The sequence below is a fragment of the Loxodonta africana genome, chromosome X (assembly GCF_030014295.1).
Source record: "Loxodonta africana isolate mLoxAfr1 chromosome X, mLoxAfr1.hap2, whole genome shotgun sequence".
In the NCBI taxonomy this organism is placed as follows: Eukaryota; Metazoa; Chordata; class Mammalia; order Proboscidea; family Elephantidae; genus Loxodonta; species Loxodonta africana.
In genome coordinates, this window is record NC_087369.1 from 21,049,240 (window position 1) to 21,076,187 (window position 26,948).

At 41.5% G+C, this 26,948-nt stretch overlaps 1 protein-coding gene across 3 annotated transcripts in view; it reads right to left on the reverse strand.

Moving 5' to 3' along the window:
• Window positions 1–26,948, reverse strand: part of MAP3K15 (mitogen-activated protein kinase kinase kinase 15) — a 151,090-nt gene that overhangs the window by 102,927 nt on the left and 21,215 nt on the right. For all 3 annotated transcript variants that reach the window (XM_064278065.1, XM_064278067.1, XM_064278066.1), the window contains exons 4-6: window positions 10,420–10,613; window positions 3,125–3,293; window positions 889–995 (exon numbers count right to left, since the gene is read on the reverse strand). In XM_064278065.1, coding sequence (XP_064134135.1) covers window positions 889–995; window positions 3,125–3,293; window positions 10,420–10,613 — 470 coding nt within the window. The remainder of the gene's footprint in view (window positions 1–888; window positions 996–3,124; window positions 3,294–10,419; window positions 10,614–26,948) is intronic.

Sequence of the window (26,948 nt, forward strand, 5' to 3'; positions counted from 1 at the left end):
AGGAAAATTCAGTATTTGCCCATCCCTATTTTCTGCTTTATAGATACAAGGTAACTCCATAAACTACCTTAAAACTATCCTACTGCGACTATGTTGACAGCTGGCCAAGTTAAACCCAGAGCCAAGCGGCGACTGGACCTCATGTATCAACACTGCAATATTCAGAAAATGTCTAGTTTGGTGGAGAAGATGAGGTTCTCAGCATCAAGGACCCTGCTCTGGCCTACAACACAGAGCCATTGTCTCATGGCAATTTGTGTTCTCCAGTTCTGCTCATAAATACGGCACCCTTCTTTTCTATCGTGCAATGATGTTAACTCTACTTCTTAAACGAGTCCCCCTCAGTCTACAGTATCCATCCCTTATCGTGTACACACGGTACCATTAGCCACGTTTGGCTCCCTCACTTGTGTCTGCTTCACCTGCACTGGATGCTCCCTGAGTGCACCTTGCACGCGAAGAAGTCTTTGCTCGTACTCTGTCCTGTCTACATGTAACGGTCTTGTCACCATCCCCCGCCCATCCCACACTCTCTCAGGTCCATGGGGTCATTCTTACTAATTCTTCAAAAACCTAGCTCCAAAAACGTCTGAGAAGTGTCTCTAAAACACGCAAGCAAGTGAATTCCTCCCATAACACTTTGGACAAAGCTTCATTACGACATTTATCTCTCTGTGCTATGAGGATTTATTTACATGTCAGACCTCACAGCTAGAAGATATGTTCCAAAGACAGACTCCTTGAGGACAAAGACCATACCTTATCCATCTTCATAACCTTGGCATTTAGCACATGACTTGGCACATATTCGAACGTAGAATGAAAGAAGGAAGCAGAATTTAAAAAGTGGCTTGTTTCAAAACCCTAGACATGCGTTGCCATTCTTACCTATTCAGTGCAAATGCATAGTGGAACTTAATATTATGCTGATCAGCCAAGTCACACGTAGGCAGCATTTCCAGTGTCTCTACCAGCTTCACCATCGCGTCATAGTCCTGTTGGCAAGAGATCTCAAGATGAGAAAGGGAGAAATCACAGCTCTTCACAGATTATTCTGAACAGTTATAAATGTGAGATGGCCGTGACATTTAAAGACAGGCCTTTCCTTCCAGGGGGCATTTAGTGAAGTTACCTGTAGCCCTTAGTAGCACAAAAGATCAGAAAACAAGACAGATGAGAGAGAAAAGGACAGAGAAGGAATCCCTATTATCAAAGACCGCACAAGGACCAAATAAAAAGGGTTAAACCTAAAGGCAACAAGAGAGCAAATGAGCAGAGCATTCAGGAAAAGAGCTGTGAGTGAGAATGAGCTGGACATAAATGCCCAAGAAAACTTACCTTTCAAGTAAAGGGAAGTTCCTCCTATTTTGCCAGAGGCAATCGAGTCCATCTAAACCAGGATTTTTCAACCTCGGTACTATCAACATCTGGGCCGGTTCATTCTTACCTCTGGGGGGCTGTTCTGTGCACTGTAGGATGTTGAACGGCATCCTTGGCCTCTACCCACTAACTGCCAGTAGCATTCTCACCCCGACCCCAGTTGTTACAACTAAAAACGTCTCTAGATTTTGCCAAATGTCCTCAGATCGGCAAAATTGCCCCTGGTTGAGAACCCCCGCTCTAAACTACAATAAACTACCCAGGGAAAAATTGCTACCATGTCTGTCTCAGCTGAGTTCCCTGTTAGCAGCCCCACCTGCTACCCTCTCAGCCAGCCTTAGAATCATGGGTACTAGCCAACTCCCTAACAACCAGCTCCAGTTGCCCAGGGGGGCATCCCACCAAAATCCCAGGCCCATCTCGTGGCTCTGCACCTTGATGCTGGTGGCCCACAACATCTTCCAGGAATCTCCTGGCTCACCTAGAGCTTGAGAGTCCCATCAATGGAAGGTGATGAAAAGAAGAGATGCATGAAAGCAAGGAGGAGAGGAAGCCAGCAGCTGAAGGGAGCAAAAATTTCAAGAAAAGCTATTCCCATTCTCTTGTTCCTTGGGGTATACATGAATCATTGCCACAATCCCTAATTGCATCTGCTATTAAAACCAGTTACATGCATTCGTTTATCACTAGGGGCACAAGTTCCTTAGTTTTTGATTTACCACATTTCTCCAAAATCTAAAAAAACATCAGGTTATGGATGGATATCTCTCACTTAAAGACCTGTGGCCACCAACCTCCAACATGGCTTTGCAGAATTCTGCGGGTAGGGTACAGTATCTGTGTTCCTCCAAAGAGAAGGTAAGCTAGACACCTAAGTGGCTCAATGACATTAAACTTATCCATTGCTGTTGATTCCAACTCACCCTATAGGACAGACTAGACCTGCCTCACAGGGTTTCCAACGAGTGGCTGATGGATTTGAACTGCTGACCTCTTGGTTAGCAGCCAAACACTTAACCACTGCTCCACCAGGGCCCCGGCATTAAACTTGGAGGGAGAAGATGCCCCATTTCCTTCATGGTACCCTACAAGCCCTGTCTCAAGAACTCTCCAGAAGCCTCTGACACTTGCCTTGGAATAAACATCTGTGTTTCCCTGGGTCCTCTATTTGCCTCTGCTACCTCCTGCTCTCCTTGTCCCTGACAGGTGGTAGCAAACAAAGAAGATGACAAAGATCTAAAGGAAGTGGCATAGCAGAGAGAATAAGAGCGACGATAACAGAGCCACGCTGCCTCAGTTTGAATCCTAACTTCACCAACTGCTCTGTGACCTTGGGCAAGTTACCTTCTTTGTGCCTCACTGTCCTCACTGATACAATGGGGATAATCACAGCATATATCCCAAAGGGTTGGTTAAAAGGATTAGATGGATTAGTATTTGCGAAGTGTTTGAACAATGCCTAGCGTAACATGCATATACTCAGTTAAAGTCTGAGTTCCTTATACTGAGCAGACTTGTACACGAGGTCTCCTTGGAGTGGCCTTCTGAATGCATGCCATCCCAGATGTGGCCAAACCCCCTCCAATGTTTCCGCCACAACAGATTCACTGGGTGACAGATGACTTAGCTATGTCTATGAACAGCTGCCTTACTATACACACAGGAAGAGAGAACTTCATAGTAGTAGTTTCTTAGGCGAGGAAGGACTTGGCATATTTGAGCCTCATCTGAACATAGTTCATACCTGGATATCACGGTAGGACAGCAGTAAATTAATGACGATGTCTGAAGTCAGAACCTCAGTGTTATCCATGCGGAGTTTGATCCGAGCCAGCTCCTTTGCGAGTTCATCACCCTGGTATTTCTCTCTGGCTTTCCGAATGTCATTCAACAAGGTTTCTTTGTAATAAGCACTGGAGAGGGAGACACGAGAACTTCTTGTCACATTACATACACCCAGGTCTACCTACTTCCTTTCGTGGAGCAATCAAACATGGTTCTCACTGAGGTGGCTTATGCTAACACATGGGGGCCGCAGCCCAATCCTGAGACTCCCTGTGCTAGTAAACGGGGGACACTTGCTATTTCGATACTACTTGCTACTTAGATTTATCAAAACTAAGGAGCACAGTGGCACAAACGGGTAAGCGCTTGACTGCTAACTGGAAGGTTGATGGGTCAAACCCACCCAGTGGTGCCTCAGGAACAAGCCCCTGGTAGTCTACTCCCATAAAGATTACAGACAAGCAAACCCTATGGGGTAGTTGTACTCTGTCAAAGGGGGTCACTATGAGTTGAAATCGACTCAATGGCACCCAAAGACAATCACCAGTAAATGGAGCCTCTGGGTGGTGTAAATGGCTAACGTGGCAGACCTGAGTTGAAGTCAACTCATAGCAACTGTTAACCAGTAAATAGTTAAAAACAAATCAGTTCATTTGAACCTTGAAAATACTGTTAAAGTTGATCCAATCTGCCTTTGGAAGACACGTGGGACTTGCAACCCAACTCATCTCCTCTGGTATCTTCAAACACACAGAGGGCAAAAAGGTACCTTACCTGACTATCTCTTCCACTAGTAACAGAATATCACCAAGCCAAACAGAACCCCAAAAGCCAAAAACATAGTATAATGAGGACTTCTTTAAAAATTATTTTCTCTATCAGGTGTTCCATGCTCATAATCTCAAAACTTTTCCCAGTGATCGAGAACCTGGCAAAACTAGTCATGGCCTCAAGCAAGGAAGACACACAGAAGCCAGGGGGAAGCTTCTAGACAGCCTCGTCTTTGGCCCCCTCTCACTCTCCTTGTCATTTTGGACTGTCAGAATGGTTTTATGTAAAGTAAAATATAAAACTTCCTTCTTGTGGGCTGCTCCGTAAGGTTGTCTTCGCTACAGTCTAATGGAAGCAGATCATCAGGTCCTTCTTCTGTGGCGCTGCTGTGGGGTTTGAACCGCCAACCTTGCAGTTAGCAGTCAAGCACAACCGTTTGTGCCACTAAGGGACCTTAGATACTAATGGTGACGTTTAAAAACATTTAAAGCAGCTGAAAACCACACTGGGTCATTGAATTGTGGATGTAGACACAGTTGCCTAATGTTTGGCTGTGTCTGAACCAAATTAAAAAAAATTTTTTTTTTAATAACAAACAACAAAAAACCACGTTGAAGTATTTTGCCATATCCTCTTAAAGAACCAATGCTAGTATCTGGTACTTGGTTTAAAACCTTTATAAATGACCTATTTTGGTGTCCAGAGGCAGATTTATGATGACCATACCAAAAAAAAAAAAAAACCGTTGCCACGGAGTCAACTCCAACTCACAGCGACCATACAGGACAGAGGAGAACTACCCCATAGGGTTCCCAAGGAGTACATGGTGGACTGGAACTGCTGACCTTTTGGTTAGCAACTATAACTCTCAACCACTATGCCACCAGGGTTTCCACAATGACCATAGGTTGACCTAAACATCTTGTCTGTGCACTGCCTGCCAAGCACTGTCAATCCATTAAGTAGCTGAAATGATCTAACTGTAGGGAACAAAATTAAGTTACTCATTGAGGAAGTAAACTACATGAAATTAGTCTCCAGAAAAGGAGAAACACTAAATGAGAATGAACAGGAACAAATGTTATTTACTTTTACTAAGTATAAATAAACTTGCAGACCGTACACAGCCTGGTCCTAGCCTCAGAAGATGACGATGAAGGGGTGCCCCACAGCAGTGGCATCACTAGGGTTGGTGTCACCCAGTGTGGTAGCTCATGGTGTGACACCCCCCCCAACGGGCCTCCTCCCATACCAGACCATGCAGAATCCTTAGTAATGTTTTTGGTACTGTTGGTCATGAATTATAATTCCTGTATATCACTCCTTCTTTCCCTTTAATTACTACTTCATTCTCAAAAAAGGTATTGATATAGGTTCACGAATACTAATTACCACAATATTGTAGCTATAACACCAGAAAATTTGACAAAATCAGCAACTATAACAAAACAGCAGCAATGAAACCACAGCGTGTGCTTATAGCGTGTGCAGAGGAAACCACCTGATTCGAAGCATCGTTGTACTTGAGTAATAACGACAGCTATGACTGGAGTGCATCAGAGGGTTCTAAGAGTAAATTACCATAGTCTTAGCCTTGTTTGATACATGTAAGCAGGGCTTATGAAAAATGTTTTTGTTGTTATAACTAACTACAGGGATATTTTTATTAAAAAATAATAAATTTCTCATCCCATCCAGAGCAACAGAGAATGATGAAAACCAAAGACACAAGAAAAATATTAGCCCAAAGGACTAAAGGACCACGTGAAGCAGAGACTCCACCAGCCTGAGACCAGAAGAACTAATGGTGCCAGGCTACCACCACCAGTGGCTCTGACAGGGATCACAACAGAGTCCCAGACAGAAAGAGAAAGATGTAAAACAGAATTCAAATTCATGAGAAAAGATCACTTACTGCTCTGACAGAGTCTGGAGGAACCCCTGAAACTACAGCCTCTGGACACTGCTAACCCAGAAGTGAAACCATTCCCACAGCCCAGTTTTCAGACAAAGATTAAACAGGCCTATAAAACAAAAAATAACACACGTGAAGAACGTGCTTCTTCGTTCAATCAAATATATGAGACCAAATGGGGAACTCCTGTTCAAAAGCAAGATGAGAAAGAAGCGACAGGAGCTGACTGAATGGACATAGGGAACCTGGGGTGGAAAGGGCGAGCGTGCTAACGCATTGTAGGGATTGCAACCAACGTCACGAAACAATATGTGTATAAATTTCTGAATGAGAAATTAACTTGAGCTGTAAGCTTTCCCCGAAATCACAATAAAACTAAAGTAATAATAAAATTCTGCTGAAACACTGCACAAAAATTCTGGACAGTCATTTTGGTATCACCCCGTCAGTGCCACCCGCTGTGGTCTGCATCCCCCACACGATCCCTAGTGACACCACTGCCCCACGGGAGGGTTCTGATATAAAAATACCAATGCATTGCTGTCATTGATTCTTTCCTTCTTTGTCTATTGCTTCTCATCCCAATGATGAGCAAATTAGCAGATCCTGCCAGGTGTTTAAAGTTTGATCACTAATCCCATGAGCCATTAAGTTGGGCAACAGCTGCTGCATTTGGTGGACAATAAAGGTATCAAAGCTATTAAAGTATTATTAGTTTAGCCTGACAAGTAAAAAGTTATGCTATAGTTTAACCTTGTTTTCATGAGTAATTCTGAAAAATAGTTTTAATAAGCTAGGAACCACTAATAAGTACAGTAACTTATAAGTAAATCAACCCAATACTAAAGTAAGCATCGCTCAGGGACATCAGATATGTAATAAACACATGGCCATTGCTCCTTATGGTAAGCAGGGAAGATGTTGCTAATCAATGTGAACTTGGAAATGGCTTCCAAATCCTTTCAGCCACCCAGGGCTCCTTTATCATCTATCAGAATCAGCATTTGAGCTTAAAATCTACAGACCAACCCTGTTAAAAAAAAAAAAAAAAAAGCCCCACTCATGGAGACCCATGTGTTTCTCAGTAGAAACTGCACATAGGGTTTTCAATAGCTGCGATCTTTTAGATGTAGATCCAGGACTTTCTACCAAGACACCTCTAGGTTAGTAGCCCAGTACTTAATTGTTTTTGAGACCCAGGGACTCCACACTTAACCAAAAACCAAACCTGTTGCCGTTAAGTCGAGTCGATTCTGACTCACGGCAACCCCATATGTTCAAAGTAGAACTGCTCCATAGGGTTTTCAAGGCTGTTAGCTTTCAGAAGCAGATCACCAGGCCTCCCTTTCAAGGCATCTCTGAGTGGGGTTGGAACTACCAGCCTTTCGGCTAGTAGTCAAACACAACTGTTTGAGCCACCCAGAGATTCCCTATCCCTGTTAGGCATGTTTTAAACCACAAGCCCAATGTACCCTCTCACATTATCAGACATCTGCCAGTTCATGGGGTAGGAATACGCCAACAGGTCTTTCAAGTCCTTTCAAATTAAACCAAAGTCCAAAGAGTTGTTTTCCTACCAATAACATCCATAAGAAACAAACTTGCATTTCTCGCAAAGACCTGGACTTAACCTGCAGATTCAAGCCAGCCTACACCTCCTTTCTCAGACCTGAAAACATGGTATTGGGAGAGCTTTCTCTCTAAATTTCACTAAAATGTTAGTTCTGCAATCAGAGAATACTTAGCAAGAGGAGGCCAAGTGAGGTTTTCCTGGAATGTGCTACCAAACATCCCATTTGCTTTCAATGTTCCATGTGACCACACGCATCTGGGATTCCAGTCTTATTTTCCCTTTACCTTTGGTAGAAGAAATTCTCAAGTATATGTTATGGGACTGAAAAAGACAGTGCACCGTTAACAAGTGTGTTGTTATTGTATTGCCTGGAGTCAATTTTCAACTCATGAACCAAAAAACCCAACCTGTTGCTGTTCAGTTGATTCCAATTCATAGCGACCCTATAGGACAGAGTAGAACTGGCCCACACAGTTTCCAAGGAGCAGCTGGTGGATTCAGACTGCTGACCTTTTGGTTAGCAGTCTGAGCTTTAGAACTGCCCCATAGGGTTTTCTAGACTATAATCTTTATGAAAGTAGATTGCAAGGTCTTTCTCCCATGGAGCTGCTGGGTGAGTTTCCAACCGCCAACATTTTGGTTAGCAGCTGAGTGCTTAAGTGTTGCACCATTGGGACTCCTTAACCAAGTGAGTACCTCATGCAAATACTACGATATTAACACTCCACGATAAGGGTGCTACAATTTGGGTCAAACCTTAACGTGTGGAACTTTAAATTTCTTCCTAAATTCCTTCTGCCAATTATTCAGATTTTCATTTGTTTTAGAAGGACAAATTCTTCTTGTGACATGACCGCAGGAGTAAATCCTGTAAATTGGCTGCAAGTAAAAACAACTGAATTCTCTGGTTAAGTAGATTCATTTTTTTTTTTTTGCCCTTAGCTTTAAAATAAGAAAAAGATTTTTAAAAATTTGATTCTAGAAAAATATATATAACAAAACACTTGCCATTTTATGTGCACAATTCAGGGACGTTAATTACTTTTACTCCCTTGTGTAGCTATCACCATACCCATTTCCAAGGGACAGAGTGAGAACACTTTAAGGTACAGTTTCTTGAACACGGAGGCTCCAAGCAGTGAGCTGACTTTTACAAGGCTTCACAACAAGAACTGCCTGACCAAAGACTCCCACTGTATCCACTTCTAAATCAGCATCACACAATTTCCAACATAAATCTAAAAAGAACTTACCACGGTACATCCTAAGAACCTCAGCAACTGAGGAGGGGTTAAATTAGGCCCAGAAACTATGCTAAAACAGGAAATCTTCAAGGTGAAAGAGATGAATTTCCCAAGGTCACACAGGAGGCAGCCTAATCCTGGCCTCCTACCTACCTCCACGTCCACTCTCTTTTGGCTACAGTTCAGTGGCCCAATTCAGTGAGGAGTGAGGGGCCATGAGGAGCCCTGGTGGTGGAGTGGTCAAGAGCTTGGCTACTAACCAGAAGGTTGGCAGTTCAACTTCCCCAGCTGCTCCTTGAAAACCCTGTGTGGCAGTTCTACTCTGTCCTATAGGATTGCTATGAGTCAGAATTGACTCGACAGCAATGGGGGGAGGGGCAACGAAGGACTGCAGTATGACTTAAAAATAATTGGCCGAACATATACCACTTCATCCTATTAGTAGAATAGCAATTAATAAGGAAAAAGAAACAACAGGTGCTGACAAACTTGTGGAGAAACTGGAACCCTCAGCCATTGCCAGTGGGAATGTAAAATACTACAGCCACTGTGGAAAACAGATTAGCAGTTCCTCAAAAAGCTGAATATAGAATTACCATATATGACCAGCATTTCCACTCCTAGGCATATACTCAGGAGTAGCAGAGGCAAGAACACAAAGAGAAACCCGTACAACAGTGTTCATTGCAGTACTCACAACAACCAAAAGGCACAAAATCTGAGTGTCCGTCAACAGGTGAATGGATAAACAGAATGTAGTATAGGCATACAATGGAATTTCACACGACCACAAAGAGAAATGAAGTCCTGAAGCGTGCCACAACATGGAGGAATCTGAAAAACACCACGCTGAGCAAACTAAGTCAGGGGAAAAGGATACTGTATGATCTCACTTATATGAAATAAGCAAATATATAGAAACTGAAGATTATTAGTCATTACCAGGGATGGGAGGAAGGGGGAGCTTTTACTTAGGGGTCACTCAGTTTGTCAGTGGTGACGGGATGATTTTAGAAAAGGACAGTGAGAATGGCTTCACGACTTGAAGAATATATCGATGTTACTGAATTGTACATGTAGGAATTATTGAAATGGCTGTATTTGTTTATGTAGATCTTGACCAGAATAAAAGCAAAAAAAAAATTTGGTCCTAGGTATATACCCAAAAGGACTGAAAGCAGGAACGCAAATGGACACTTATACACAAATATTCACAAGAACACTATTCTTAATAGGTGAAAGTTGGAAACAAACCAAGTACCCATCAACAGATGACTGGATAAACAGAATGTGGTACCTACATAAACAGAATAAAACTCAGCCATAAAGAGAAATGAAGTCTTGATATATACCACAACATGGATAAAAGCCTTCAAAACATTCTGCTGAGCGAAATCAGTTATGAAAAGATAAATATTATATGAAATATCCAGAATGGACAAATATGTGGAGACCAAAGCTTAATAGTGGTTACCATGGGTAGGCGGGAGGGGGAAAGAGCAGCCACTGCTTAGTGGGCAGAGAGTTACTGTTAATGGTGAAGGAATAACTGGGAATGTCGCTAAATTGTACATATAAAAATGAACTGACAGGTATTTTGTATTATACATTTTTAAAACAATTAAAAAAGATATTGGCCAGAGTTCCCCATTCTCAGGGCACTCTGGTCACTTGAGGAATAGCACCACCATGAACATGAAAAGAAACCTGTGGCAAGGCTCCAGGGGATGCTGGTTCCTGATGGGAATTACCATGAGGTTACGTGGATGTCCTTGAGGAGGCTAATGAACCTGTCCACCAGGGGCACACACAGTGGGCCTAGGACGGTGTCCCGGTTGGGATGCACGTACTCCGACGCACGCCTCTGGGCATCGCTCTCACAGCAAAAATAATCCTTGCCTGGCGTCACAATGTACGGGATGAAATAATAATTTCCACTAGATGCCTGGAAAAAAGAAAGAAAAGTGTTTCAGAAAGTAATTGATGCAGAAGTACAGCTGTGGTTTTGGGCAGACGGGACCCTGATGGAAATGATGCCTGAGTTGATGACCTACGTTGCAAAATCATTATATATCCATTAGGCTACAAAAACACCACACGTCTGTCAGTCTGTCACATTGTGGTGGCTTGCGTGTTGCTGGAAACTATGCCACCAGTATTTCAAATACCAGCAGGGTCACCCAAGTGGACAGGTTTCAGCTGAGCTTCCAGCCTAAAATAGACTAGGAAGACCCCTAAAAAAAATTGGCCAGTGAAAACCTTATGACTAGCAGAGGGACATTGTCTGACATACTGTCAGAAGATGAGGCCTCTCAGGTTGGAAGATACTCAAAGTACGACTGGGGAACGGCTGCCTCCTCAAAGTAGAGTCAAACTTAAAGACGGACTCCAGCTTTCGGGGACCTTCATTTGCTTAGGTGGTACAACTCAAAACAAGAAAAAGCAGCTGCAAACATCTGGTAATAACAGGAAAGTACCACGTATGAACTATAAATCTAGAGAAATTGGAAGCTGTCAAAACTGAAATGGAATGCATAAACATCAACATCCTGGGCATTAGTGAGCTGAAATGGACTGGTAGTGGCCATTTTGAATGGGACAATCACATGGTCTACTGTGCCAGGAATGACAAATTTAAGAGAAACAGTGTCACATTCACTGTCAAAAAGATTTCAAGCTCTATCCTGAAGTACAATGCTATCAGTAATAGGATCATATCCCTATGTCTATAAGGAAGACCAGTTAATATGGCTTTTATTCAAATTTATACAGCAACCACTAATACTAAAAGATGAAGGAATTGAGGATTTTTTATCAACTTCTGCAGTATGAAATTGATCAAGCATGCAATCAAGATGCATTGATAATTATTGGTGACTGGAACGCAAAAGTTGGAAACAGAAGGAGGATCAGTAGTTGGAAAACATGGTTTGGTGACAGAAATGACGTCAGAGATCACACAATAGAACTTTCCAAGACCAACGACCTGTTCACTGGAAATACTTTTTCAACAACATAAACAGCAACTGTACACATGGACCTCACCAAATGGAACCCACAGGAATCAAATCAGCTACATCTGTGGAAAAAGACAATGGATAGGCTCAACGTCCTCAGTCAGAACAAGGTCAGGGGCCAAATGAGGAACACACCATCAATTGTACAAATGCAAGTTCAGGGTGAAGCTGAAGAAAATTAAATCAAGTCCACGAGAGCCAAAGTACTATCTTAGCATATCCCACCTGAATTTAGAGACCATCTCAAGAATAGATTTGAGGCAGTGAACACTAATGACTGAAGAACAGATGAGTTGTGGGATGATATCAAGAACATCATACACAACAAAAGTAAAAAGGTCATTAAAAAGATAGGGGGGAAAAGGCTAAAATGGATGCCAGGAGAGACTCTAAAACTTGCTCTTGAAAGCAGAGTAGCCAAAAAGAAAAGACCAGACTTGCTGGCCTAACAGAGACTGGAGAAACCCTAAGAGTATAGCCCCCAGTGACTCAGCTCAGTAATGAGGCCACTTCTGAGGTTCACCCTTCAGCCAAAGATTGAACAGGCCCATGGTAGAAAACAAGGCTGAAGGGGCACACCAGCCCTGGGGCAGGGACTGGAAGGCAGGAGGGAATAGGAAAGCTGGTAATAGGAACCCAGGGTTGAGAGGGGAGAGTGCTGACATGTCCTGGGGTTGTTAAACAATGTCATAGAACAATGTGTATACTAACTCTTTGATGAGAAACTAGTTCTGTAAACATTCATCTAAAGTGCAATAAAAAATAAAAAACTAGAACACACACACATGATAAAAATAGAGTAGCTAAAGCAAAAACAAAATGATTAAGTAAAAGAGCTAGACAAAGTACTACAATGAAATGTGCAATACTTGGAGTTAGGAAGCCAAAAGGGAACAACACACTTGGCATTTCTCGAGCAGAAAGAACTCGAGTTTCAATACCGAAGGATTCTACAGGGAAAATATTAAATGATGTAGAAAACATCAAAAGAAGATGGAAGAAATACAGTCACTGTACAAAAATGAATTGGTCGACATTCAAATATTTCAGGAGATAGCATATGATCAAGAACCAATGATGCTGAAGGAACAGGTCCAAGCTGCACTGAAGGCATTGGCGAAAAACAAGGCTCAAGGACCGCCCTGAGAGGGAACACAGCAGAGAATCCCTGATGGAGCAGGAGAAAAGTGGGATGCAGAACTCAAATTCTAGTAAAAAGACCAGACTTAATGGTCTGACTGAGATGGGAGGAACCCCAGAAGACATGGCCCCCGAACTCTGTTAACCCACAACTAAAACCATTCCCGAAGCTGCCAACTCTTCATAGATTAGACTGGACTATAAGACATAAAATGATACTCATGAAGAGTGTGTTTCTTAGTTCAAGTAGATACACGAGACTAAATGGGTAGTTCCTGTCCGGAGGCGAGATGAAAAAGCAGAAAGGAATAGGAGCTGGTTGAATGGACACGGGAAACCTGGGGTGGAAAGGGGGCATGTGCGGTCACATGATAGGGACAGCAACCAGGGTCACATAACAATGTGTGTATAAATTTTTTTATGAGAACTTGAGCTCTAAACTTTCACTTAAAGCACAACTGGAAAAAAAAAAGTCTCCAGGAATTGATGGAATACCAACTGAGATGTTTCAACAAACAGATGCAAAGCTAAAAGTGCTCACTCATCTATGTGAAGAAATTTGGAAGACAGCTACCTTGCCAACCAATTGTAAGAGATCCACATACATGCTTATTCCAAAGGAAGGTGATCTAACGAAATGCAGAAACTATCATTAATATCACACACAAGTAAAATTTTGCTGAAGAAAATTTTAAAAATGGCTGCAGCACTACATCAACAGGGAACTGCCAGAAGCTCAAGCCAGATTCAGAGGAATATATAGAACCAGGGATACCATTGCTGATGTCAGATGGATCCTGGCTGAAAGCAAAGAATACCAAAAAGATGTTTACCTGTGTTTTATTGAATGTGCAAAAGCATTCAAGTGTGTGGATCATAACAAATTATGGATAACTTTACAAAGAATGAGAATTCCAGAGCACTTGTGTTCATGCGGAAACCGTACATAGACCAAGAGGCAGTCGTTCAGATAGAAAAACGGGATACTGAGTGGTTCAAACTCAGGAAAGGTGTGCACCAAAGTCGTATCTGTTCACCATACTTATTCCGACTCAATGTGATCCTAGAGCACAGAGCAGAACTACCCCATGAAGTTTCCAAGGCTGTAAATCTTCACAGATCTTTTTCCCAAGGAGCAGGTGGTGAGTTCGAATTGCCAACCTTTCAGTTAGCAGCCAAGCGCTTAACCATTGTGCCACCAGGGCTCCTTAATACTCAGGTAAAACTATCTTTTTTCTAAGGGGTAATTGTAGCTTGGCTACTAATCGTGATGATCTTCAAAGAGCATTCAAGGGGTGCTCAATTTCAAGCTTATCTAGAGGATTAAAATTCATTCTTACCATTACATTCGATCTTTGGTCTACACTGCCTCTGTGAAAAAGAGGATTTTGACAAATTTATGTTACGTGCTGTCACGGATGCTGGCTCAAGTGGCAAAGCCATGGCAGCAGAGGCTGGTGAAGGCTTCTCTCCACAGCTAGAAGCTCTGACCCTCTGAGAACCGTTTAGCCCGTTAAGAGAAAACTGAGCAAGAAAGAGAGGGACTCCATGAACACTGAAACCAGCTGAGCAAGTTTAATGAACAGGACTAGGGAGATGGCAGGAATCTTGGGAAAGGAAAAACACCTCCACTGAGAAAATCTTCTAAGTAAATGCTCCAAAAAATTTTTTTTATTGCACTTTAAGTTTACAAATCAAGTGAGTCTCTCATACAAATTTATATACACCTTGCTATGTACTACTCCTAGTTGCTCTCCCCCTAATGAGACAGCACACTCCTTCTCTCCATCCTGTATTCCCCATGCCCATTCAAAGCCAGCTTCTGTCCACCTCTGCCTTCTCATCTCACCTCCAGACAGGAACTGTCCACATAGTCTCGTGTGTCTACTTGATCCAGGAAGCTCATTCTTCACCGGTATCATTTTCTATCTTATAGTCCAGCGCAATCCCTGTCTGAAGAGCTGGCTTGGGGAATGGTTCCAGTCTTGGGCCAACAGAAGGTCTGAGGGCTATGACCTCCAGGGTCCTTCCAGCTCTCAGTCAGACCACTCAGTCTGGTCTTTTTATGAAAATTTGGGGTCTGCATCCCACTGCTCTCCTGCTTCATGAGGGATTCTCTGTTGTGTTCCCTGTCAGGGTACTCACAGGTTGTAGCCAGGCACCATCTAGTTCTTCTGGTCTCAGGCTGATGTAGTCTCTGGTTTATGTGGCCCTTTCTGTCTCTTGGGTCATAATTACCTTGTGTCTTTGGTGTTCTTCATTCTCTTTTGCTCCAGGTGGGTTGTGAATATTCCAAAATTTGACGGAACAAAATTAGGACTAATGACTAAATTTTAAAAAGCGATTCATGAATTACAAAATGAAAGCAGAGGCTTTTGAATGCATTACTTTTGTTCTTTTTTTTTTAATCTATTTTGTTGTTGAGAATCTACACAGAAAAACACAACAGCAGTTCAACCATTTCTAATGTACAATTCAGTAACAGCAAATACATTCTTCTGAGTTGTACAACCACTCACCCTCCTTTTCTGAGTTGTTCCTCCCCCATTAACAGACTCACTGTCCCCTAAGATTCCTATCTAATCTTTCAAGTTGCTCTTGTCAGTTTGATCTCATATAGTTCTTAAAAGAGCATAATGCTTAAGGCAGACATTTTTCACTAGCTAAGCTAAACTATTGTTTGGAGCCCTGGTGGCACAGTGGTTAAGAGCTTAGCTGCTAACCAAAAGGTCAGCAGTTGGAATCCACAAGCCACTCCTTGGAAACTCTATGGGGGAATTCTACTCTTGTCTTACAAGGTTGCTATGGGTCAGAATTGACTCAAAGACAACAGGTTTTTTGATTTTGTGTTTTTAATTGTTTGTAAGAAAGACTTCAGGGGATATTTTTGGTTTAAGGCTTAAAGATTATCTCAGGGCAATAGTTTCAGAAGTTCATCCAACCTTCACGGCTCCAGGAAATCTGGAGTCCATAAGATTTGAAATTCTGTTCTGCATTTCCCCCTTTCGATCAGGATTGTTCTACAGAATCTTTGATCAAAATGTTCAGTAATGGTAGCCAGGCATCATCCAGTTCTGGTCTCACGGCAAAGGAGGCAGTTGTTCGTGGAGGAAATTAGCCACACATTCTATATCCTCCCCCCTATTCCTGACTCTCCTTCCTGTATTGCTCCAGGTGAACAGAGGCCAATTGTTGTGCTTAGATGGCCAATTTCAAGCTTTTAGGACCCCAAGCAGTACACAACAATACTAGCAGGTAGAACAGAAGCACTAAAAATTAGGCCAATGAACTGGAATGTCCCATGAAACCATGACCCTAGTCCTCCAATCAAGAAACCAAATCCCATGAAGTGTTTGGTTGTATATAAGCAGCCTCGGCAGCTACTTTTTTAAATTGTTGTAACTATATCACAGAACTTTTGCCAATTCAACTTTTTACAGGTGTACAACTTACGGACAGCAATTACAATAATTAGCTGTGCAACCCTACCCTTAACCAATGTGATAGTTCCATCACCATTAACCCTGCTGTTTCCCCTCCCTCCTGCCCCTGATAACCACTAATAAAGTGAGGTCATACAATATTTGTCCTTTTGTGATTGACTTATTTTACTCAGCTTGATGTTTTCCAGCTGCATCCATCCATAACACGTATCAAGACTATCACTTTTATTCTTACAAAGAAAAAGGGACCCAAACATCTTTAAGTGATAGAACACATTCAGACATTTTTTGGTGGGGAGACCAGAAATGAAAAAGAAAAAACATTGATTAGCGTAACACATGTTCAAGAGTGAACTAGGATCAGATATTCTAATTGGTACATTTAGAAATGGAAATATCTGGAGAAATTAGCTCATTAAAATAAATTTAGCAATGGCAGCATAGTTTCCTACATAAAGAGGCATTAGAACCAGTATGCTAACCACATTAATATGTAAACCCTTATTCTAAACACCCTCTCCAAATATTTCCAAAAGGATGATTCCGATACAGTAAGTAAGGGCAGAGTCAAAACCACTGAGCCCTCCTGCTAACTTGGCCAAGTGGAATTTCCAGAATCATTACTATCTACAAATGTCACCACCATGAAAAGAATGTCCTATTATATCACTGGGTTAAGGCATAGGTACAGGTTAAAAAAGTTCTCATTGTAAAAGTGCAATTATAGTCTTAACATCATACTTTTTAAGAGCTCCCTAACACTATACCTAAAAGGAGCCCTGGTGGCACAATGGTTAAGCACTCGGCTGATAACCAAAAGGTTGGCAGTTTGATCCCACCAGCAGCTAAATGGGAGAAAAGACCTAGTGATGTCTTCTGTAAAGATTACATACAGCCTGGGAAACCCTATGGGGCAATTCTACTCCATCTCTGTCTATGGGGTCACATGAGTCAAAATCGACTTGATGGCATACAGCGACCACAACACTCTTACTCTATCTGGTAAATATGTATAGTATACTTAACCATTCTCCTATTGTCTGACTTTGTTTTGAAAATTTCCTTACTGTAAATAACACTAAGATGAACATCTTTGTGCATCTGTTATCTTTCTTTATACTGTGGTCTTAAGGACAGCTTCCTCGGAGTGAAATTACTAGAGCAAGTTTAAGGTTCTTGATATGTGTGGCCAAATTGCTTTCAAAAAAGGATAAAGCAATTTACATTTCCACTAGCAGAACGTGAGGGCATGCCTATTTTATCATCCTCTGGCAGAACTAGATAGTGTTTCATTATTCACATTTGCTAAGTTAGGTGAAAAAGAAATACCTTATCAACACTGTAACAGGAAGTCAGTACAATCTCAATTCAAGCATATCAAGGTGGAAAGAATTCAGAGGAGCCAAGGACTGAATCCTAGCTCTGCCCCATAGTAGATGGATGACCCTGGAAAATGTACTGGTCTACATAAACTTCAGTTTTCTCATCTTTAAAATGGGGTTAATACCATCTCTATAGGGCAGTTCTACTGTGTCCTGTAGGGTCGCTATGAGTCGGAATCGACTCGACAGCGCTGGGTGTTCTTTTTTTTTTTTTTATACCTCATAAGATGGTGGAGGCTTGAATGTTGCTATTTGTATAAAATGCTTTACACACAGTAGGTATTCGAGAAATAGCTATGTGTATTAGCTCTAAGGAGCCCTGATGGCACTGTGGTTAAAGCACTCAGCTGCCAACTGAAAGGTTGACTATTTGAACCCGCTAGCTGCTCTGTGGGAGAAAGATGTGGCAGTCTGCTTCCATAAAGATTACAGCCTTGGAAAACCTATGGGGCAGGTTCTACTCTGTACTATAGGGTCATTATGAGTCAGAATCTACTTGATGGCAATTGGTATTTGTCAATACCTCTCGATCAAACTGAGGGTTCAATTCATTCTTGGGGGTCCATGAACTTGAATGAGAAAAAAAATTACATCTTTATTATTATTTGCCTTTCACTGAAATAATACTTCCTTCTATTAAGGATGTAGGTTATCACATCAGTTAAATTAGCCAACAGCTTCTATAAAGATTACAGCCAAGAAAACCCCATGGAGCAGTAACAGATGGGGTCATCATGAGGCAGGGCCTATTGACAGCAGCTTTTTTAAACAACATCTTGTAATGCAAATGGGGTATAAATCCTTAGTGAAAAAATGAAACTAAAGAGCCCAAGAGATTGTTTCCAAAAAAAACTTTAGGGAGCAAATGAACTAACACGGGGCAATAATCTTTTTAAAAAATTATTCAACATGCCCATGTTTGACAAAGTCAACTTATTAAGAAAGAAAATCCAGTTGGATGCCACTCAAAAAAAAAATTACAAAATCTAAGCCTAGCAATAGAGAATTCTTTGTCTAGCCCGTTAAAGGAGAATTTTTTAATCAGCACACATGCACATCCAGGGAAAGGCAGGGGTTTTCTTTATTTTTAATGTCAATGTAAATAAAAACCTATTCTCATGTCGATTCCAACTCACAGCCACCCTACAGGACAGAGTAGAACTGCCTCATAGGGTTTCCAAGGCTGTAACCTTAAACCTTTGCGGAAGCAGACTGACACATCTTTCTCCAGCAGACCGGCTGGGGGGTTCGAATAGCTGACTTTTAGCTAGCAGCTGAGTGCTTAACCACTGTACCACCAGGGCTCTTTTAAGGCAAATAGCATTCTATACTACTGCTTTTCTAACTTACCTGGTGGGTGGTATAGATGGCTAAGCACTGAGCTACCAGGGAAAAGGTTGGCTGTTCAAATTCACCCACAGGCACTTCAGAAGAAAGGCCTGGCAATCCACTTTGGAAAAAATCAGCCATTGAAAACCCTCTGGAGCACAGTTCTACTGAAACACATGGGGCTGCCATGAGATGAAATCGGGTCAACTGCAACTGGTTCGCTTGTAAACTTTGGAAAGAGGAACAAATATACAGAAGCTGAATGACAATCTCAACTAGAAAACCAGGCTATCGAGTCAGTTAAAGGTAAATGAAGCTATCCCTGGCTGGAAACATGCCATGTGGTGCCAACTGAGCTAGTATCATAGTTCATTGGCTTTGTCCAAACAACTGCCGTGGCCACCATAAATCACAGAATTACTTTAGAGCTGGCACAAATCTCAGAAATCACCTGAGTAACCTTCCTCATTTTATAGAGGAGGAAACAGAGCCAGCAATGTTAACCAACTGGCCGTGACACGCATACGTGTGCGTGCACGGAGTCCCTGGGTGGTCCAAAGAAGAACCCTGTTGGCACAGTGGTTAAGTAAAGATTACAGCCTTGGAAACCCTACAGGGCAGGTCTACCCAGTCCTACAGGGTTGCTATGAGTTGGAAGCAACTAGACAACAATAAGTTTTTGTTTTTGGGGTAGCGCAAATGGCTAACATGCTCGGCTGCTAATGGAAAGGTTAGAGGTTCAAGTCCACCCAGAGGTGCCTCAGAAATAAGGCCTAGCAATCTACTCCGGGAAAATTAGCCATTGAAAACCCTATGGAAAACAGTTTTACTCTGATACACATGGGGTCACCTTGAGTTGAAACTGACTCCATGGAAACTAGTTTTATATATACACACATATACATATATATGTACACAGACACATACATATACATACGTGGTGGTTGTTAGAGGCCATCGAGTCCATTTTTGACTCATAGCAATCCCATGTGACAGAGAAGAACTACCCCATAGGGTTTCCCAGGCCATAATCTTTAAGGGAGCAGATCATCAGGTCTCTCTCCTATGGGGCCACTGGGTGTGCTTGAAATGCAAATCTTTTGGTTAGCAGCAGACTGCTTAGAATTCGCTCCACCAGGGCTCCTCTACACATACACATGCATGTTTAGATACACACAAATGAAGACATACGCACATATGAGATACATACATGTATATAAGAGGGAGATGTCGGCAGCAATTGTCTCACAAGACTGTAGTGGCTGCCATGTCCAAAATCCATATACCAGGTAGGCTGAAAGCTCCCAGGATTATGTGTGTTATAGTATTCGGGCAGAATCCTTCTCTTGGGAGCCTCAGTTTTTGCTCCTAAGGCCTTCAACTGACTAGATGAGGCTCACCCACATTACTGAGGGTAATCAACTTTACTTAGTGTCAACCGATGATAAATGTTAATCACATCAACAAAACTCCTCCACAGCAACAACTAGTGTTTGACGGAACAATGGGCAGCAAAACCTAGCCAAGTTAACAAGAAAAATGAATCATCACATCCTCCCCTCCCTTCCCAGGATTCTTGTCATTGTCACTTTAGCTTGATTTCAAAATACTCTTAAATAAACAAAACTGTGATACATAAAACAAAATGTAAACTGCATCTCCAAAAAAAAAAAAAAAGAAGTTAAGAAAAATCCAGATGGGTGTCATGGGATACCAAAGGCTTACTCAGTTGATAGGCAGAATTACTGTATTTGTTTCGCAAATAATGCATGCCTTCTATGTGTTTGCCAAGCACCCCCCCCCCCCCGGTTATTTTCATATGTATCCTATGCTAATTTTTTACAGCAACATATTAAAAATGGCATATCTTGGCATTTATGAAATGAAAACAGCTCGCAGTGAGGAGGGGCATCTGGCAAACAAATGTAGAAGAGCGTTATTTGCGTAAAAATATGGTAAATGGTTTTAATTTAGTCCAACACCAGCCCTGTGATATTCAACATTACCCCTCTGTTATCCAAGAAGTACATGGATACAGAGAAAAGTTTTGTGGTCCCACCTCCAGACTACTCCAAATTAAAAGACAACAAGAACACAGGCATGCAGAAAGAAATACAAGAAAGAGTTGAACAGAATTTAAGATGAGGCAGCGATAATAAAAAATAGGCACACAAATCAAATAAACAATCAAATAAAGAGAAGGGATTTTTACAGAAATCATGTTCTGTGTGGGAAATGAAATTCTCCCTCTCCATCTACTATGGGACATATCTTTCTTGTTTGAAACTGAGTCTTCACTAATAAAAGTGTTAAAAATCTTGAGTGTGAACTTAGAACACTCAAGGGATGTAGAAAGGAGAGAAGAGATGTAATTGTCCTTTTGTAAATGTAAATAACCCCTACAGGGTCCCCAGGCAATCTCTACCATCTTTGATAAATGTGGATCTCAAGCCAGAGCAAAGTGTAGGACTGAGTCAGGTAGGAGAGAAAGACGAGAAATTCTGTTACCCTGAACTCTAGGCTTAAACATGCTTGTAAACCAGGCAAACAACTTCCAATATTACAGGCATTGCCCCAAATAGTGCCAAGGTCTGTTTCTTAAAGAACTTACAATTTATAGGCCATTTTGGTGGGAACAGTAAGTGTCTCTTAAATCTCACTCACTTTCCAGAAAAAATAATCATGCAGTCTAGAGGTCAAGAACCAGATTAGTTTTTAATAACTTGTATTAGTTTTTAATAACGTGTATTTTAATAACATGATCCTTGCTTGGAAATTTAACTTTGTTTTGTTTTTAAACAACTGTGAACTCTAGCTGTAGGACGTAACAAATGAAAGTAAGGTCTACTCTTCTTTTAATAGAGTCCCTGGGTGGCACAAACTGTTAACATGCTTGGCCATTAGCTAAGAGGATAGAGATTTTTGAGTCAACCCAGAGGCACCTCAAAAGAAAGGCCTGGTGATCTACTTCTGAAAAATAGGCCACTGAAAACCCTATGGAGCACAGTTCTGCTCGGACACAAACGGGGTCGCCGTGAGCTCAAATCAGCTCAACAGCAAATGGTTTGGTTTTTAACAATCCCCTCTACAGTGAAACTTGTGAAAGCTGGAATGTGATAGGACTGCCTTTTTTTCCTGGGTCTTGAATGTTTTCCACCTTTCACAGGGTGCAGGCTTATCACTTTTCTATTGCTCATTTTGTGGTACATATTTGAATTTTCCTTCTCTGACAGGTTTCTGCCTTACACGGCCTATGGCTTTCACAGGTTTTACTGTTCAAGTATTGGGTGAACATATCTTCCCCCAGTAATTCTCCCGGGGGACAGGGAAAACACATGTCCCCACGTTTCCTTTCTGGAGAGGCGACATAACTTTCGGGTAAGTAGAGCCACCAATTCAATGGAAAAAGTACTTCTGTACCTATTGGCCTTAAACATACATCCCAGGCATTAATCCAAAAAACACAAAATAATAAATGTTGGAGAGTTTGTGGAGAGACTGGAACACTTATACACTGCTGGTGGGAATGTAGAATGGTACAACCACTTTGGAAATCAATTCAGCACTTTCTTAAAAAACTAGAAATAGAACTACCATACGATCCAGCAATCCCACTCCTTGGAATATATCCTAGAGAAATAAGAGCCTTTACACGAACAGACATATGCACACCCATGTTCATTACAGCACTGTTTACAATAGCAGAAAGATGGAAGCAACCAAGGTGCCCATCAATGGATGAATGGATAAATAAATTACGGTATATTTACACAATGGAATACTACGCATCGATAAAGAACACTGATGAAACCGTGAATCATTTCATAACATGGAGGAATCTGGAAGGCATTATGCTGAGTGAAATTAGTCAGTTGCAAAAGGACAAATATTGTATGAGACCACTATTATAATAACTTGAGAAACAGTTTAAACAGAGAAGAAAATATTCTTTGATGGTTACAAGTGTGGGGAACGAGGGAGGGAGAGGGGTATTCACTAATTAGATAGTAGACAAGAACTATTTTAGGTGAAAGGAAGGACAACACACTAAAAGCAAAGAAGTTTCCAGAATAAACCGAACCATGGTTTGAGGGGACATCTAGGTCAACTGGCATAATAAAATCTATTAAGAAAACATTCTGCATCCCACATTGGAGAGGGGCATCTGGGGTCTTAAATGCTAGCAAGCGGCCATCTAAGATGCATCAATTGGTCTCAACCCACCTGGAGCAGAGTACAATGAAGAACACCAAAGATACAAGTATAAGCCCAAGAGTCAGAACCAGCCACATAAACCAGAGACTACATCAGACTGAGACAAGAATAAATAGATGGTGCCTGGCTACAACTGATGACTGCCCTAACAGGGAACACAACAGAGAACCCCTGAAGGAGCAGGAGAGCAGTGGGATGCAGACCTCAAATTCTCATCAAAACACCAGACTTAATGGTCTGACTGAGACTAGAAGGACCCCAGAGGTCATGGTCCCCAGACCTTCTGTTAGCCTAAGACAGGAACCATTCCTGAAGCCAACTCTTCAGACAAGGATTGGACTGGACTGTAAGACAAAAGGAAACCCTGGTGGCGTAGTGGTTAAGTGTTACAGCTGCTAACCACAAGGTCAGCAGTTCACATCCACCAGGTACTCCATGGAAACTCTATGGGGCATTTCCACTCTGTCCTGTAGGGTCACTATGAGTCAGAATCGACTCAACGGCAGTGGGTTATAAGACAGAAAATGATACTGGTGAGGTGTGGGCTTCTTGGATCAACTAGACACATGAGATCGTGTGCAGCTCCTGTCTGGAGGGGAGATGTGAAGGCAGAAGGGTACAGAAGCTGGCTGAAGAGACACGGAAACACAAGGCGGAAAGGAGTGTGCTGTCTCATTAGGGGGAGAGCAACTAGGAGTATATAGCAGGGTGTATATAAGGTTTTGTATGAGAGACTGACTTGATTTGTAAACTTTCACTTAAAGCACAATAAAAATATATTTAAAAAAAAGATACATCCCATAGTCTTGGGCTGTGTATGATCTTTATATTTTTCAAATGAGATTATTATAATGTGGCAGACATGCTGATATGCCACCCAGATCACCCTTTAAGGAAGGACAGGTTGTTCCAGCTGCTAAGAGCACTTCCGCTATGCATCCCTGCTGTTGGTCACTTTTGGAATTGCCTCAGTTGCGGAGAGCACCTCACTCAAGGTCACGCTCCTTCCACTGACTGAGGAATGCGGGAGTATGATGGCCTGGCCTTCTCATTCCAACTCAGAGCAACTCCGAAAGGACATTCCAGCTCAGGGCTCCCCAGGTGGTCAGCCAAGACTGTCACTGAACCTACATCCCAGTCCACTTCTCCCTCTCCCCAGTGCTGTTTCCCTGCCTTCCCCAGGAAGTTCCAAGGTGAACAGATAAAGCAGTCTCCAAAAGAAAACAAAAACCAAACTGGATGCTGTCAAATTGATTTTGACTCGTGGCAACCCCATGTGTTACAAAGTACAACTGCTCCATTAGGGTTTTCTTGACTGTAATCCTTACAGAAACAGATTGCCAGACCTTTCTTCTGTGGTGCTGCTGGGTAGGTTCGAACCGCCAACCTTTAGGTTAGTACCAAAAAACCAAACCCAATTCCCACTCGTAGTGACCCCATAGACAGAGCAGAACTGCTCCATAGGGTTTCCAAGGCACACCTGGTGGATCTGAACTGCTGACCTTGTGCTCAGCAGCCGAACTCTTAACCACTACGCCACCAGGGTTTCCTTAGGATAAGTCAGGTGCGAACCATTTGCACCACCCAGAGACCTAAAGCAAAGGAACCATTTTGCTTTCACAAAGACACAACCTTGTGTCACCGAACAAACATGTTTTCTAAAGCGATGAAACACTGAAAATGGCTACCATTGCTGTCTCTAAAGCAGCAGAAAAGAGCACAAAAATTCAAACACCAAAAAAGCAAGTCATTTTTATTGAACTCAGATCAAAAACTGAATTACATTTTAATTCAGATAGAGAATTACAAAGTAAAATATGCTAATAGTGTTAAAGATTTCAGAATTTAAAAAAAAAAAAAATCTTTAAGGAATGTTTCTAATGTACAAGAAATTAATTTTTCTCACAAAATCAAATGGTGTATTAAACACAGCAGAACTGGTAATGTCCATTTTGCCATCTGAATTTTAAAATTCTATTTTTTTATCACTAAAAATGTAAACGACTACAGTATCGGGAAACAAATACTGAGTGTGAATAAACATATTGGCATCAATTTTACAGTGGTTCAAATCCTGGCTATGCCACTTGCTAGCTGTGGGACCATGGCCAGATTACTTAACCTCTCTGTGCCTCAATTTCCTCATTTTTATGGTGACTAATTATATTCACTACCATATCAGCTTTTCATAAGGAATGAGTTAATATTTTTTAATCATATAAAACAGTACATAGCACTCAAGACTCCATATTTTAGTGTGAAAATTAAAAATAAAATATATTAATACTGACATATAATTACCACCACCCTCCTCATGTTAAAATGAAATCACACTACAATCCAAATTGAGAATCATGATTTAATTGTTATGATTTAAAATATATCAGTTCTTAAATGATTTAAAATATATCAGTTCTTAAATGCTAACAAGCGGCCATCTAAGATGCATCACTTGGTCTCAACCCACCAGGATCAATGGAGAATGAAGAACACCAAGGTCACACGACAACTATGAGCCCAAGAGACAGAAAGGGCCACATGAACCAGAGACTTACATCATCCTGAGACCAGAAGAACAAGTTGGTGCCCGGCCACAACCGATGGCTGCCCTGACAGGGAACACAACAGAGAACCCCTGAGGGAGCAGGAGATCAGTGGGATGCAGACCCCAAATTCTCATAAAAAGACCAGACTTAATGGTCTGACTGAGACTAGAGGAATCCTGGCGGTCATGGTCCCCAAACCTTCTGTTGGCCCAGGACAGGAACCATTCCCAAAGACAACTCATCAGACATGGAAGGGACTGGACAATGGGTTGGAGAGAGATGCTGACAAAGAGTGAGCTACTTGTATCAGGTGGACACTTGAGACTGTGTTGGCATCTCCTGTCTGGAGGGGAAATGGGAGGGTAGAGAGGGTTAGAAACTGGCAAAATTGTCACGAAAGGAGAGACTGGAAGGGCTGACTCATTAGGGGGAGAGTGAGTGGGAGTACGGAGTAAGGCGTATATAAGCTTATATGTGACAGACTGACTTGATTTGTAAACGTTCACTTAAAGCTCAATAAAAATTATTAAAAAAATAAATCAGTTTATGTTTTTGAGCAGCCCACATTTGTTTTTAGTAACTGATGAAAATGTTTCAATTATTTTATACAACATGTCCACACCAAAAATTTTCTAATCACCAACTTCTTAATACCCTTATTGAAAACTTCCCTAATTTTAAATAAGTCAGAAATTACTCTGTTGTATCCATGACGTTAGTCCACCTTTGGAATGACAAAAGACAATGGGAAATTAAGGCCATGGTCTTTTTGAGAAATTCAATTTGAATTATTTTGTTGATTTTTTTAATCCATTCATACCAACATTCCAAGGAATTTTGCTAAACACGGTTCTGTGTCCTACATGATTCTCATCACTGATGACTACACTGAAATGATCTAGGACAAATGCTCGCTTTAAACAAAATATAATACCATGTTTCCGATGTTAAGATGTTTAAAAAAAAATTTTTTTTTTAGTCTTCATATATGGTAAAAAAAAAAAAAAATTTTTTTTTTTTGTACTTCCCGCTTAAGATCACAATAGAGATACTCCTACTTTTGTTCCAACTTTCTGAAAGGTGAATATTAAAACCTTATCATCAGGCTTTCAGGTGAGCCATTATTTTAAGGCACATGTTCAATGTTTGCTTTAAAGTGTATAAAAAAGAATTAACAGGTTTACCAGCTGTTAGATTTATAACAAGGT